The sequence below is a fragment of the Pinus tabuliformis genome, chromosome X (genome assembly GCF_031772625.1).
Source record: "Pinus tabuliformis cultivar Carrire ecotype Pingquan chromosome X, CPIR1, whole genome shotgun sequence".
Taxonomy (NCBI): Eukaryota; Viridiplantae; Streptophyta; class Pinopsida; order Pinales; family Pinaceae; genus Pinus; species Pinus tabuliformis.
The window spans coordinates 1,483,966,835-1,483,983,095 of record NC_142308.1 but is presented as its reverse complement, the minus strand read 5'-3'; the positions used below and the strand labels follow the sequence as shown (position 1 = coordinate 1,483,983,095).

General features: G+C 41.0%; 1 protein-coding gene across 1 annotated transcript in view; it reads right to left on the bottom strand.

The window, feature by feature from the left end:
- LOC149145620 (uncharacterized) overlaps positions 1 to 14,122 on the bottom strand; it is a 72,284-nt gene extending 58,162 nt beyond the window's left edge. Inside the window, exons 1-2 of the mRNA XM_089452508.1 lie at positions 10,187 to 14,122; positions 9,866 to 9,985 (exon numbers count right to left, since the gene is read on the bottom strand). Coding sequence (XP_089308634.1) covers positions 9,866 to 9,985; positions 10,187 to 14,122 — 4,056 coding nt within the window. The remainder of the gene's footprint in view (positions 1 to 9,865; positions 9,986 to 10,186) is intronic.
- Positions 14,123 to 16,261: the final 2,139 nt, after the last annotated feature.

Genomic DNA, 16,261 nt, shown 5'->3' with positions numbered 1-16,261 from the left:
AGTAGATCTCAGCAAAGGCTTACCAGATCGCATACAACTGATCCACAACCAATGGAATTGGACACAACTTTTAGATTATGAGAACACAACTTTCAGATGTAGAATTTGCAGGCAAACAGGGCATCTTCAAAATATGTGTCCTGAAGCCAAGAAAGACACCCGAAGAAAGAAGAAGAATGGGAAACAACCCAAAGGTTGGAAATTCCCCCCACTTGAGTCTGAAGAGGAGGAGGACGAAGCAGAGGAGGAACCCTCACCCAATGGGAACAACTAGACAACACATGTACTAGAAACACAGGGGGAAACCTCACAAGACCCAACTGAACCACAGAACAATCTGGTACAACCAGCAAACATACCAGAAGCAAAGGATACCAGTGGGAACAAATGTATACATACATCAGACAATTCAGATTTAGACAAGGACAAAGCAAGACTAGAAGTTGGAAATCAACTCGCTCTTGTCTCTTCCGTCTCAAGGGGAATGGTGCAAGGTAGAGAAAAAGAAAGGGAGAAAAACCTAACTTTTCTCCTCATTTGTATATTAGTTTGATTTTTGTATGTTTCTGATTATCATCAGTCATGGACTTGATGATGCTATGTTTCTTAGCAAATGCAACATGTAATTTTGTTTTCATTAATAAAATTATGATTTTTTCCTTGGAAAAAATAAATAAATCTAATTTTAAGGTTGCAACCAAGCTAGACGCCAAATAGGTATATGAGACCCCTTGTTTACAAGACAAAGGACATGTTTTTGTGTAGCGATTTGGATACTAAAATTTACAAAGTCTCTTTCCTTTGGATTTGACCGTATGACCTTTCACGAGGAAGCACATGTTCCATTTAAACTGTATAAAATAAAAATATAAATATAAAACAACCTAGATTCATCTAACTCTGGATGTATCATGCACTGATAGGGATAAAATCCCTTGAGGTGTAAACCGTTCTTCAGGTTCTACACTCCAAAATGAAAGTTTAACTAAATATTAACTTATCTTCTCTTATTAACTAAATATATTAATTTTTTTAATTTTAGAAATATATGTGCCAAATCTACACTGAAAAACAAAGTTTAACTAAATATTATCTTATCTTCTCTTTCTTATATATATATATAAAAACAAAGTTTAACTAAATATTATCTTATCTTCTCTTTCTTATATATATATATATACACCAATGAATCACATATCACTCTCACACTAAGCTATATAATGTGCCTCTTGATATAATTATATAAATAAATAAAAAATAATATATATAAAAAGCAATTTTTGGATTAATGTGTAAATGTGTTTTATAATCCTTATAATGGGATGAGAAAGAAAAAAATAAGAACCACTATTTTATCTTATTTATCATAGGTTATGATTAGTATTAGGTAGTACCAATAAAACTACATTTCAAGTATAAGAATGATAGTTTAATTGTTTTAGAACCATTGATGATGTAACTATTTATTTTCTTAATATGTTGTGTGTTAGTATTAACATCCAAGTGTTGGCATCTTGTTAACTCTAAGCAATCACTTGCATTCATTAGTTGTAGATGCATGGTGTGTGCATGGGTTATTAAGTATATATACATTATGATGTGTGTGAGATGTTGCAAAAAAAATATTTTAATTGGAAGAAGGGGATATAAAAAAATGGATGATTTTTTATATATAATAAATTACAGGTCGACAATAGGTGGAAAATTGGGGAAAGATGGAATTTGCGTGATGGATTAGGGTTCGGCTCATCTGCAGTTCTTTAACTTGCGCTACCGCAGGTCAAGCATTCAAGACATTCATAGCAGGTGTGCCATGGTATGGAGATATAGAATTTAGTTACCTTTAGGGAGATGATTGAAGGGTGTCTTTAGTCATGTCATTTGTGCAATGGTTGAGCCCCTACTACACACCACCTATGGCCCATGAAGGCAAGCAAATGCACAACCCTGTAGAATCCTCCCTCGATAGGGTTCATTGTGAAAATGAATTAATGGAACAAGGCTTGAAAAAGGCTTCTATTATCTTTATCTCAGGCAAAATGATAGATTTAAGGCAGACGTTGGGCAAGCCCAACAGGGTTGTATTTCTCATACCCTCCCCTTCCAGCGGGGGCTCATTTGCTAGCATAGCCATGAGGGAAACACAACCCGAGGAGGTGCACTGCTCAACAGGTCTTAGTAGAATGAACTACAAAGAGAGATAGGTTATAATATTTTTAAAATTTTCATTAAGAACATAAGTGAGAAGTCCTCCCTTTTCTGGACGAGGAGCTCAGAATCACTTAATAACTTGAAGCAATGCATAGAGAATAGGTGGGGCATCTCTGTAAAGAATCAAAGGGAAGTTGCTTCAAGACACTTCCCATATTAAAGACTACTGCATTACAAGGAACTCAACCATAGTCTTGAATCTGAGGCTGTGTGGAGGATCTTAGGGACCTAGGATATCAAATAGATCAACCTTTTACAAGGATGTGGTGCATGGAAAGGTCTCCTCCACTACATATTAGCCTCAAAATAACCCAAGACCCTATATTGTTGAACAAATGAAACAAGCACCTTCTATGGAGGTCAACCTCCCTGAGGTAAACCACCTCTTTTCTGCTCTTCAATCCAAGGTTGTAATATGTAGATTCAATGGCTTCTGGCCTAAATATAATGCTTCAGATCAATGGGTCTTTTCTTCCTAGACCCCAAAATGTGATATTTATTTATGCTCTAAAGGTTTTTTTAATTGACTAATTTGATAATCAAGATGAATTGGAGAAAGTCCTACATGAGGGGCCCTAGTTTTGGGGAAGAGTTGGGCTCTTCATCACCCCTTGGTTTCCATATTTTGATTCCACTAAAATGGTGGTCTCAACAAAGTTGGTATGGGTGTGGCTACCAAATCTACCCCTCCCTTTCTGGAATCGTAAGGTTTTAGAGGAAATTGGAAACACTCTTGGAAAATTCATAAAGATGGATCTTAGAAGAACATAAAAAGGTCTATTTGCCTTTATTATAATCCATGTAGAATTAGACCTTAGTAAAGGTTTACGTGATCACATTCAATTGAAACATAAAAACATTCAGTGGAACCAATAATTATATTATGAGAACACAACATTTTGATGTTGTATATGCTTCCAAACAAGCCATTTGCAAAACATATGTCCAAAAGAAAAATAGTCCCCAAAAAAGAAAAAAGGTTAGGCCCATAAATCAAAAGGATGACAACCCTCAGATCCCAATTTCTCTAAAGAAGAATTAAAAGAAACCATGGAGAACCCTCCAAATCAAGCAAAAGTGGATGCACAAGACCATAATGTAAATATATCTCACTTGTAGAATGGCATCAAATCTCATGAGAGCCCCTCAATTAGAACCGTAGAACGATGAGCCACATACAAAAAAATTGGGATGGGGAGCACAAAAAGAGCACATGTTTTTGATAAGTTCAAACTCAGATAAAGAATCCCCACCAAAGGAATTAGGAAGAGAACCGACAATGGTTCACGTTGAACCAAACTTAGAGGTATGGTAGAATGTGCAAAAATAGAAAGTCAAAAAAAAGAAGTTTAGTGATTATTATCATACTTAACTTCCAATATTTCTCTCTCATTAGCTCAATTGCCATGAGGCAAATCTACCAGAATGCTTTCAGCATATGCATAATGTAATTTTGTTCTTTCTTTCATGATGAATAAAATTACAGGTGTTTTTCTATGGAAAAAAAAGAAACAAAGAAATTTCAAATTTCAAATTTATATTTATATTAAATGATTTAAATATGATATTTGATATATCACACATTTTTAAATATTAATAAATCATGTGATGTAAATATAAATTATATATTTTTCAGTTAGATTTATTTTAAAGTGTTTGAGAAGAATGCTTGTTCTTTTTTTCATCTAAATTTAATTTCCACAGGCGATATAATAAAAAATTTAATCGTACTATTGAGTCGAAGAATTTTTGAAAAGCTATAACATAATCTTATCTAGATTTTCATACCTTTTTTTTGCGAGATGAATTATATTAACTCCAAACACTGGGATTTATAGAGTGGATTACAAAAGTCAAGTTAGTCTCTCACATAGGAGATTGAACCATATCCAAAAATAGACTCTTTTTCAGGAGGAGAGGGACTACTATGTACTAAAAGAAACAAAATTAACCAAAGTAGAATTAAAACAATGGCCTAAGTAGCCTTATACAAAAGTAATTGTAAATGGAAGATAAAAAACCATAACCATTCCACACTTAAGTTAAGGGATCCAAATCCGAGTCTAAAACCTGGATGGGTGCTTTGGGATCCTCTGATGCCCTTCTAGTCACTTAAGGAATGCCAAGATGATGTTCAATCTTCTCCATCCTTCGATCTATATCCCTAAAGTTCTTGTGCAGGTGTTCAAGGAAATAATGGATGTCCATGTGATTTTCATGTCAGTTTAAAAGTGTCTGCCCTAATAGAAACCTCACCTGTTAGTAAAGATCCATAGTCTGCATGCATTTGTTGAACCAACCCCTCGCGTGCCCTATGTCTAGGGTCCAATCAGCCCAATTCATAAGAACTTCCTTATCTGAGAGTGGATTCCTTTGAGAGGAAGCTTCCCCCCTCTTCACATGTGATTTCTTCCTATATGTGAACTAGCATGAGGTCTCGATATCGCAAGGAAAAATATTTTATCCGATGGTGCATGCATGTATGACCCTAGCAGGCCCACTCTTGATAGTAAGCGAACCCCCTTCTAACACAAGCCCACTAACAAGGCATGGAGGAAAAAGTAGTTTAATGCACAAGTCATAAGCTAGGCCAAGTATAACCTAGGGTTGTGTTGTAGCTAGGGGGTGCCACATTTTATGGAAGCTAGGAGAAGAGAATTAACAAACATAGGGAGCAACTAGGAAGGGTTCTGAAACAACCAGTTGCAAAAGTGAGAGAGGAACAACATTAATTCCCCCAACCACGAATTTCCCACCCAAAACCAAAAAAATAGCTTACAGAAATAACATAAATAACAACACACCTGCAATATAGAAAATCCAAGAGAGAGAGATAGAACCAGAGTCATTGGTGATAGATGAGAGGTACAATTGTTATCTACAGAAAGGAGCCATGGCTGAAAGCAGGGATCACCAAGTAAGAAAAGGGGAAAGACCCGTTGATAATACCAAAGAAGTGAAAAAGGATAAGAAACAGATAAGACTTCCACCCCTTCCCAAATACCTCATTGACTTCCCTATAAGTTGTTGAAATTTATAAGTTTGACATGTCAAAAATTCCTACTGCATTATCTGGTTTATTTTACCTACTTGTTTATTCCATTAACAAGTTATTTATACATATAAATACTGAAAATATACACAAATGCAGCCTTAACTCATATACAGATCAACAACTGAAATACTATACAAACACACAAGGAACACTGTTATTTTTCGAAAATCGTCCCTGGAAAAACCCAATGCGAGAAAACTGGTGCAGAAGTTCTGAGGGTTTTATCATTATGCAGATTTCTTGAGTACAACTAGGGTGCCAATTTGGCTCACCCAAAAGATATTTTTACACAACAGTAATACCTCTTCTCGGAGACAGATATTCAGCAAGTCTTCCCCATGAAAATCCTTTCGGCGCTTCTCCAAGGCTTTGCTTCATCCTTGCTAGCCTCAGTGTAGCTCTAGAACCCTCTGTGTCAACCTTTTGCCTCTCTGCATTAGCTCTCTGGAATTCTGTGTTACCTACGCAGGCCCCTCAACCTCTGCGTAGTCTCTAGTTACCCCTGTGTGGCTCCTGCTACCTCTGCGTAGCTCTGTCTGCCTCTGTGTCAGCCTCTTCAGTCACTACGCTGAAAATATGGCACTATCTCTACCTCTTTGCTATGTACTCACTGCCCCTCGCTGCAACAAATCACTTGTTCGAATTTTCTCACCAAGCCCTGCTCTAGAAAATCGAACTGACTGATCAATATTGGTGTATCTCCAACTGACCCTCAAGCCTCTTCTTATACTTTTCCCGATGAGTCTTCAACAGCCAAGATTAAGTCCCTAATCAATGACTAAGATTAGATTTGGCTTGATCCATGTCATTTAGAACATTCTTACCCAGTTTTATATTAATACCCATTAATATTTTAATTTTCCTAAGTTTAGACTTAAGAACTCCATTAAAAATATTAATTGTTTTAATATCTCTCTAACCGGGTGGAATTTCCCCAAACCATTTCTGGGTCTTGGATATCTCATGTGCTTTAGACTCTCCACCAATTTTCATGGCTAGAGAACATTTGATGCTACCACAAATCAACACTCCCTCTTAGCGAGGAATGTGCTCTAGTAATGCTCCATCACTGAACATCACACTGATCCTTCTGCACCGATACCTTTGCTGATGCTTGCCCTGTTGCCCAACATCCACTGTACTATTGCTTCCTATACTGCTGCTACCCATGGCTCTTCCACTCCCATTGCTACATCTGTACTGTAGCTCCCTCTCAACATGCTACCCATAGGACTACCACTGCTAACTGCTACACTACAACTCAATTATTGAGAAGTAAGTAACTGGTCTACCCAACTACTGACATCCTTGTCATTTCGTAAGCCTCCTGATGCTGAAGCTACCTCTGCTTCTATATGTGCTCCCTCTGTCACCTTTGCGATGCTGCAAACACCTTTGTGCCTCTCACACTACTGCGACAACCTTTGTGCCTCTCTGCATTGCTACAACCACCTTTGTACCTCTCGCACTGATGCAAACCCCACTAAGCTGCAATAGACCTCTGCACTCTAGTACTGCCTTGTTGCTCCATCGCATCTTTCTTCTTCCCGACATCCGTCATCCTGCTACTATCATTCAGGGCTCCCGTAGATAGATATGATCCAAGAGTTTGGGCACCTCAAGGATCCTGCCCCTCATCTTCTGTAGTCCTCCTAACTACAAATCGATGTCTCCCCACCTCTTCTCTAGAGGTGCATGGCACAGTCATCATCAGTCTCGACTTCTTTCTCAGCCTTAGCCATAGTTGCCTTGGAGTCAGAAGACTCTCCCTTATTCTTCTTCCTGGGCACTCGACTGCATAATGACTCAGCTCCCCACAATGGAATCACTTTACCTTGGAGATGTCCTTCTTCTTCCTCTTCCCCTATTGTCTCACAGATGCCAGAGCCACATCCTCCTCCTCTTATTTCTTGATTCGACCTCCTTTGCTGCTACTCCCCGCCTTGGTCAATTGTCTGATCTCTTCTTAGCGAAGAGCTGCCTGTATCTCTTCCCATCCTAGAAGAGTAGCTCTGCCCAAAACGCCTTGGACAAATGTCTCCCACTCCTCAGAGACTGCATTTAGGGCGGTCCTCACCATGAACTCCTGATCTGGCGTGGCCCCTATGGATGTAAGTTGGTCCCAAATCTCCTGCAATCTGACGAGGTATAGATCTATCTACTCTTCTACATCAGATACGATCACAACTAATTCTCTAATAGCATCTTCTGTTGCATGGAAGTACCCTAATACAATGTCGTCAAAGTATCCCACATTACAACATGATCCTTGACCCCATCAAGGATTATGCACTTTTCCTTCGCCATTTCATCCTCATACTTCTCATTATTAGCTAGGTCTTCTGGGATAGCCACGGTTCTCAAGGCGAAGCCCTTGATGCGATGTCTATCTAGGACTAACAGGATCTTGGCCTTCTAGATGACAAAGTTGGAAGCCCCATCCAACCTATCCTGGTCCCTTAGTCCGTTTACCACCATCTCCACTCCTCTTTTGGACTCCCTCTGAGATTTTACTTCCCTCCTAGAAATCTCCCTCTAAGTCTTGATTTCCCTACCAGAAATCTTCCTGCTAAATGCCAAACAGCTCCTCTCCAATCCTCTTTGCAACTACAACTCGGATCTGGATTTCTTGGCTAGAAATTCGTCAAGGTAGTGACTCCCTCTACCTTGATTATATCCCATTAGGTACTGTTCTGCTCTGACAGAAACAACACCCCACCAGCTCCACAATCTTCCCACAGCTCCCTAGGCTTCGACAGCTGAAGAAATTGAGCCTTCCAGCTCTGCGCAATCTCGACAAAGGCTGAATCACTCTTATGGTTAACTGCATCAAGCCTACCTAGATGAGTAGGATGACTTGGCTCTTCGTGAGCCTCTTCTGCCTCTTTCCGCCTCTACGCTGGCCCTCTCTCTAGCTCAAAATGATGATGCATGCCCTTTGCGTCACTCCTTCTCTATTGCGTTCTGCTTAGGAGCAGCTCTGTCTCTCAGGACAGCTGCAAATTTCTAATATTGCTAATGCCTTCAATTATCCTGTGATCTGCAATGCTTTGATACCATGTTGAAATTTCTAAGTTTGACACGTCATAAATTCCTACTACATTATCTGATTTATTTCACCAAATTGTTTATTCCATTAACAAGTTATTTATACATATAAATATTGAAAATAAACACAAATGCAGCCTTAACTCATATACAAATCAACAACTGAAATACTAGACAAACACACAAGGGACACCATTATTTTTGGACAATCGTCCCCGGAAAAACCCAATGTAGGAAAATCGGTGCAACAGTTATGAGGGTTTTATTATTATGCAGATTTCTTGAGCACAACTAGGGTGCCAAACTAGTTCACCCAATAGAGATTTTTACATGACAGTAATACTTCTTATCGGAGACAGATATTCAGCAAGTCTACCCCACGAAAATCCTTTCGATGCTTCTCCAAGGCTCTGATTCAGCCCTACTAGCCTCAGTGTAGCTCTAGAACCCTCTGCATTAGCCTTCTACCTCTCTATGTCATCTCTCTGGCCTTCTGTGTCACCCACACAAGCCCCTCAGCCTCTGCGCAGTCTCTAGCTACCTCTACATGGCTCTTGCTTCCTCTGCATAGCTCTGACTACCTTTGCATCAACCTCTTCAGTCACTACGCTAACCCTCTGGAACCATCTATGCCTCTCTGTTATGTACTGCCCCTTGCTGCAACAAATCACTTGTTCGAATTTTCTCACCAAGCCCCGCTCCAGAAAATCAAACTAACTGATCAATATTGGTGTATCTCCAACTGACCCTTAAGCCTCCTCTTATATTTTCCTGTTGATTCTTCAACGACTGTGATTAAGTCCCTAATCAACGGCTAAGATTAGATTTGGCTTGATCCATGTCATTTAGAACAAGCTCACCGAGTTTTATATTTATACCCATTAATATTTTAATTTTCCTAAGTTTAGACTTAGGAACTCAATTAAAAATATTAATTATTTTAATATCTCTCTAACCGGGTGGAATTTCCCCAAACCATTTATGAGTATTGGAGATCTCATGTGCTTTATCCTCTCCACCAATTTTCATGGCTAGAGCAAATCCGATGCTACCACAAATCAACACAAGTTAGCCAAAATATACAATTCAAACTAATTATGGAAAGCAATACATTTATACCTCTATGGAAATGGAGTTGTAAATCCTAGAGGGAAATGGCACTCATTCCTTGATGGAAATTCAGTTAGGGTTGCAACTTCACTACACGAAGAATTTTTTCATGGTTGCTCCATTCATGTGAAATCTCAATCCCAAACCCCTACACTTAAGACGTTTCCCCTACCAACCATTTCTTACCCCTTACCACAAAAATGGCATCGATACATGTCCAAGAATTTACCATTGTGAGAGGATTCATATAATTCATGTGCATCATGTTAGAGAATATAATTGGGCCGTTATTTAAACAATTCTCCTTGTCCTTACTAATTACTTGTTATCTTTAGTTAGATTATTTTTTTTTCCAAAGGAAAAAGCGAAAACTTTTTATTAAGATTTATAAAAAGTTTACATTGAAAATGCTGAGCATCACTGATCCGTCAGAGGGATTACCGAAACCTGTTTTACAAAGAAAACTGCTGACTTGTACCTCAGCTGTTTCTTAGTAAGCTGCTGATTCTGTACTGATACCTCTGAAAAGAGGTGCCATTCATATACTGCAAAAACACGGGACTGTTTGCACAAAAATTATAACAGAAAATATATCCACAGCATGCCGGGCCTCCTCAGCTGGCCCGACACCTGGTATGGAAGTTTTATAAGCAGTTCTACCAAAAGCTGTTTTGTTTATGTGGAATTACAGAATTTTGGAGCAGTGTAATGAAACAAGAAACAGCTCGAGAGTCAGGGAGGCTGATGGTATGGCGGCTGTACCGATCTTCTAATTTGACCTTGTTCTTCTTCTACGATCACCCAGCTACCCAAATCCTGTTGAAGACCATCTTTAGAAAGCTGGTCTGCTGATTCATTTCTTTCCCTGAAAATGTGGCGAAGGGTGAAGCTATTAAAATATGATTTTAATCTCTGAACTTCTCCCAAGATTTGTTTTAGAAGTTGGTTTCTGCACGTACTTTGTCCATTTACCCATCTGATCACTATTTGGGAGTCTCCAAAAATTTGAATTGTGAGGGTACGCCTTTGAATGAGCCAACAGATGAGGAATTTCAAGGCCATAAGTTCAGCATAGTTGTTAGAGCCAGATCCAAGTCCCACCGATGCTTTTAGAACAGATAAAGGGGATTCATTGATGACTAAACCTGCTCCGGCTTTATTGTTCTGTGAAGCGCCGTCGAAGAAAGCACAGGGGATTCCTTCTGTGATCTGCATTTCTGGGATGATTCTTTGGGCATGGGCTTCCTTAGGCTCGGGGATGCTAGAGTAGATGGCAGTACTCTGGCTTGCGGTGATTGAAATAGGAGTTTCCTTATCCTGAAAGATACTTCTGTTCCTACTTATCCAAATACCCCAACTGATGATGAGGGGGAGATTGCGCAGGTTCCCATTGGGATGGGAGTCCCACCATTTTTGCCAAGCATCTTGCACAGTATGTCCGTCCCATTCTAACTTTTTGTTCATGAGGTTCCCTACCTCACCCCAAATTTTAATGGCTTCTGAGCATTTTAAAAAGAGATGGTTTATTGTCTCAGCTTCTGATTTACACAGTGTGCACCTCCCAGGCCCGTACATGAATCTTGTCTGCAAGTAGTCCCAAGTTGGAATTCTGCTTTTAAGTATACACCAGAACAGGATTTTTGACTTTGGGGGGCTCTTAAGTTTCCATAGATGTTTTGACCACCACTCAGGATTCTCCCATCCTTTTCTTGACATAAGGAAACTATACCCATTCTTTGGAGCATATTCCCCAGTGTCTGCATGGGTCCAAATTAACTCATCCTGTCTATCATTCAACCAGACATTTGTTCTGGAGAGATCTTGAGTAAAGGTACTCCATTCGTTCCACCATCTTTGCTCCAGATCCAACTCTTCACCATTCTTCCACGCTTGACCCCAGATGGATGAAAGTCCCGGATTTGCCACTTGGCTAAGATAGAGAAGCCCTTTATCCTCTAACTGCTGAATCAGTTCAGGGTTAAGGGCAAACCTTTCTGAACAGCCAACCCAAGGGTCCTTTCCTATCTTAACCTTTTCTCCATTCCCGATTTTCCAAGCTAGGCCTTGTTCAATTACTTTAAAAGACTCCAGAGTTGCTTTCCAAATTACCGACACATTCTTATGGCTCTTGACTGGGTTCCTGATCCAGACTTCCAAAGGAGTTGGATCTATATATTTCCTTTTAACTGTTCTGGTCCAGAGATTTTCCATCTTAATGAGGCGCCACCCTGATTTTGCCGACAAAGAAAGTCTGAAATCGGGTAAATTTTTTATCCCCCAACCGCCCCAGTCTTTTGGTCTCGCCACTTTCTCCCATGCAACCCAGGGGAGAACCGAGGATTCTTTGGATCCTGCCCACAAGAATCTGCTACAGATCCTTCGAATTTTCTCCAGCACACCTTTTGGGACCCAAGTTAAAGCTGCCCAATATACTGGAATGGCTAGTAACACTGATTTAATCAGGGTCAATCTCCCTGCTCTGGAAAGCCATTTGAAGCTCCAGTGTCTGATTCTGGCTTCAATTTTTGCAATTAGCCAAGACCAGTCCTCCTTCCTATAATTGTTTGGCTTCAACCAGAAACCCAGGTACTTGAATGGGGATGCCATATTGCACATTTCATATGGAAAATACAAGCTGAAATGTTCCTTTTCCTGTCTACTTAGCCCTTCCATGATGATTTGTGATTTCCTGGGGTTTATCTGCATTCCGGTAGCTTTCAAAAAGAGGTCAAAGATATTTTTAAGCTCCTTTAAATCATTTGTGGATCCACTAGTAAAAACCAGAATATCGTCTACAAAGAGAAGATGGGATATGAATAGGTTTACAGCTACCTCAATACCTTTTATCTTACCTTCCCTTCTGCTTTTATGAATCAGCTGGCTTAGACCTTCAGCTACCAAAAGGAACAGCAGGGGGGATAAGGGGCAGCCTTGCCTCAGTCCTTTTTGTCCTTTGAAGAAAGGGGTAGCAGCTCCATTTATGAGTAATGCATAACTGACATCCGTGATGCATCCCATAACCCATCTGATGAAATCCACTTTGAATCCTAGGTGCGTTAGGAGCAAGCGAATATATGTCCAGTTTATCCGGTCATAGGCCTTAGATAAATCAATTTTTATTACAGCTCCCTTCTTGTTTTTCATCTTTACACTATGAAGGACCTCCTGCGCCACTCCTATTGCTTCATGAATTTGTCTCCCATTCAGAAACCCAAATTGTTCAGGAGATATATGCCTTGATAGAATTGGTTTGATCCTGAGAGCTATCACTTTTGCAATAATTTTATAAATACTGTTACAAAGGGAGATGGGTCTAAAGTCCTCAAAAGATTCCGGAGCTTCCTTTTTTGGAATGAGAGCAATAAAAGTTGTATTAAAAGGACTGTAAATTTCTCCCTTTTGTCTTGATTCCTCCACAACATCTGATATTTCGTCTCCTATCTGCTCAAAGAAATGTAAGAAAAGCTCTACCGTCCAACCGTCCGGCCCGGGGCTTTTCTCTTTTGCCATGGATTTTATGACACTTTCCACTTCTTCCTTCGTTACCGGCTCCATTAGAGAATCTGCATCTTCCTCCTCCACATAGCTGTGGAAACATTGCGCTGTTTGAATGACTTCCGCTATGGTGATCTCTCCATTGTCTTTGAATAAAGATTGGAAGTGGTTTACCCCGAGAGATGATAGCGCTTCAAAAGTCTTAGCCTCCCTTCCATCTTCCGACTTTAATTGCCAAATGGTGTTTGCACTCTTCCTTCCTTTTGCATAATTATGGAAAAAACTGGTGTTATCATCCCCTGCTTTGAGCCAGATTGCCCTGCTCTTGAGCCTCCATTCTTCCTCTCTTGCCAGCAGAATTTGATTCTTGTGCTTTTCCAGTGCAACAATTTTCTCCTTTGATTCCTGGGTCGCATATCCATCTGCCTCTATGCATTCGAGAGATTGGAGTTCCTCTGATATCTTGGATAGGTCTTCATTCTGCTTAAGTTTCCTATCCTTAGCCCACGAAATAGTTGCCTTTTTCAGTCTTTTAAGGTTTTCCATAAGAAGAAAACCTTTATTCTCTTGAGATCCTCTGGCTGTATGTGTCCATGTTTCTTGGAACAGTTTAGTGTAGGAATCTTCTTGAAGCCAAGTGGCGTTGAATTTGAAAGGAGCTGGAGGTTTTGAGGGGCCTTTGGATAGCTCAAGATAAATCGGAAAATGATCCGAAGGGCCCCCTTCTTCTACCCATTGCCTGAATAAAGGAATTGCATCTGATAAAGCCTCATTAATTAGGAAACGATCTAATCTCTTCGCCACTCTGGCAGCTCCTACTCTTCTGTTCCTCCATGTTGGTTTCAACTTGATGAGATTAGCTTCAATAAGATTATTTGAGGCTAAAAGATCCATAAAAAATTCTGATTGCGGATCCTCTCTTGCAGCAGGGCCCCAAGCTTCCGCTCTTCCTAGAGAGAAATTTAGATCTCCTCCCATCACCAGGAAGTTATTCTTCATAAACGAGGTTCCCATCAAATTGTTCCAGAATGGAATCCTTCCTTGGCACGGCCCATAAATATTGATGATTGTTAAAGGAGATTCGAATTCAGTGGACTGGCATTCTATCCCCAACACCTGCTTCATTCCCCACCGGTTCCAGATCCTAATTTTACTTTCTCTGATTCCCACAGCCAAGCCTCCAGAGTGGCCGTCGGAATCCATTGCTATAAAGGACCATCCTGGAAGGAGAGCATTAAGCATTGATTCAATGTCCTCCCCTTTCCCCAAAGTCTCCTGAAGAAGGAGAACGTCAGCTTTGGAGTTCAACACTAGCTCCCTAAGGGCCAGTTTTTTGGGTTTACTGGCTAAACCCCTACAATTCCAGGATGTAATGATCATTTAGAAAACAGGTGTGGGGCTTTGCACTGCTCTAAGTGCCCCAGTTATGGAGAGTTGTTTCCCGTCTGCCACATCGAAGATAGCCTGGACTTTGGCTTCAGAGAGCTTAGATTTCCTACCCCTTTTTTTCCTTGGCAGACTCTGAGATGAGGCTGGGTCAATGCCCCCTACGGCAATCGAGGAACCAGGCTTGCTTACTAGGGAGCGGAGGTTGTAGGGGCATAGGGGTTGCTGATCCAGGGCAGAAGAGGTAAGGGCGCACCCATCACAATTCGAATCCAGGGAGGGAATGGCTGCCGATAAGTTTCCAATTGAGTTTTCCAGATTCCCTTCTTCCAACATAACAGTTTTAGCATTTTGATCAGAGGGAGGAGTTTTAGATGATGGATCATCAGATAAACATTTAACCATACATTTGTCTTTATTTTCAACAAAAGGAAGAGGAGAATCTGGATTTATACCCTTTTGATCCTCTGCAGGCCTTGGGTCTGCGGATGGTGGTGCACCTTCAGTGGCCTTCATAGCTTCCTCTGGTTCCGGATCGGTGAGAAAACTTTCCTTTGGTGGTGCCTGTGTTCCAGCTTCCTGACCTTGGCTCCCCTGTAGCATGTCTGTATCCATATGTTCATCCTCCTGAACTGCTGGGAACTCCTTGTTTGGCTGGAAATGAGGGCGTCTGTAGGTCCTTTCCGCCCACTCCCTAGTTCTCTGAAACCTTCTCCTGCGTCTTCCTAGAGGGCATTCCTTTGCCAAGTGCCCATACTCATGGCATCTATGACAGCGAAACGGCAAATATTCATAGTCCAAGATTTGTTCAAAAACATAGTCCTTGTACTGAAGGTTGATTTTCTCTGCCAATCCTCCACTGGGCTTAAGGTTAACCAGGATCCGAGCCATTGCCCTGTTGTGGGTTTCCAGGAAAGACATATCAGCCTCCAAATAAGTTCCTAGCCGGTTCCCGATCGCCTTGAACACTGATTCGACCCATAGGAACGATGGCAGCCCTGGTGCTCTTACCCATACCGGGAAGACATCAGCCTTTTCATGGTCTGCATCAAACATGGGGCTCCAGTTTTTGAAAAGCACCGGGATGTTTTCAATCGACCAATATCTCTTCATAACCCAATCTGCTGCCTCTTTATTATCGAACCTGACTGAGAACCATCCTTTAGCCAAGGTCAGAACCCTAAAGTTTCTAATTGAATCCGAATGCCATTTCAGCTTCCCCCAGGCTTGAATGAACTCGGAAGAGAATTTCTTCCCTCTGGCTCTGCCTACCAGGGTACATTCAGCGACCTCCAAAACTTCTTCAATCTGGACATCCATCCCAAGCACCAGGTTCCCTTCTACCCCTTGGGATTTGATCAATCTCTGCTTTTTCCTCTGCCCTTCTGAAGCTTTGGTTCCCCTAGATGTATTCCTTAGGACTTTGTCTGTCTGCAATCCTTTATGAAGATCTGAACCAGCGATCAGAGGAGAAATTTCGGGCTCCGGTCTAATCTCCTTCTCAAAGGCAATCGGAGAATTTAGGGGTTCTGTCAGAGGGGGATTAAAAACCTGAGACCCATGAGCAGATCGCCTTTCATCCTCCCTTGACCCTTGGATTCCTTCGAAGCTCTGAGCCGGTCTCTCAGTCTCTTTAGGGCTGTTCCTGCTAGATGCTAGTGAAACTCTTGAGATAGGTGCTGTGATTCCGACATCTCCAGTCGGCCTTTGCCCTAGCTTTGAGCCTAGGGTTTCGAAATCTTCCAGACCGCCGGAAAGAAACGGCCCTAAGAACCCCGGCTTCCCTTTATTTTCGAAATGAGGAATGGATGAGCTTGTCTGTTGTAAACCCTTGGACGATCTTGGCAAACGATGCTGCAACTTTCCATCATGGGGCTCTACTGCCGTCGCAAGCTTTTCTTTGGACTCGATTGGGAAGTTTTGAGTGGTTCTATCAGAGTCCGAAACAAACGGAGA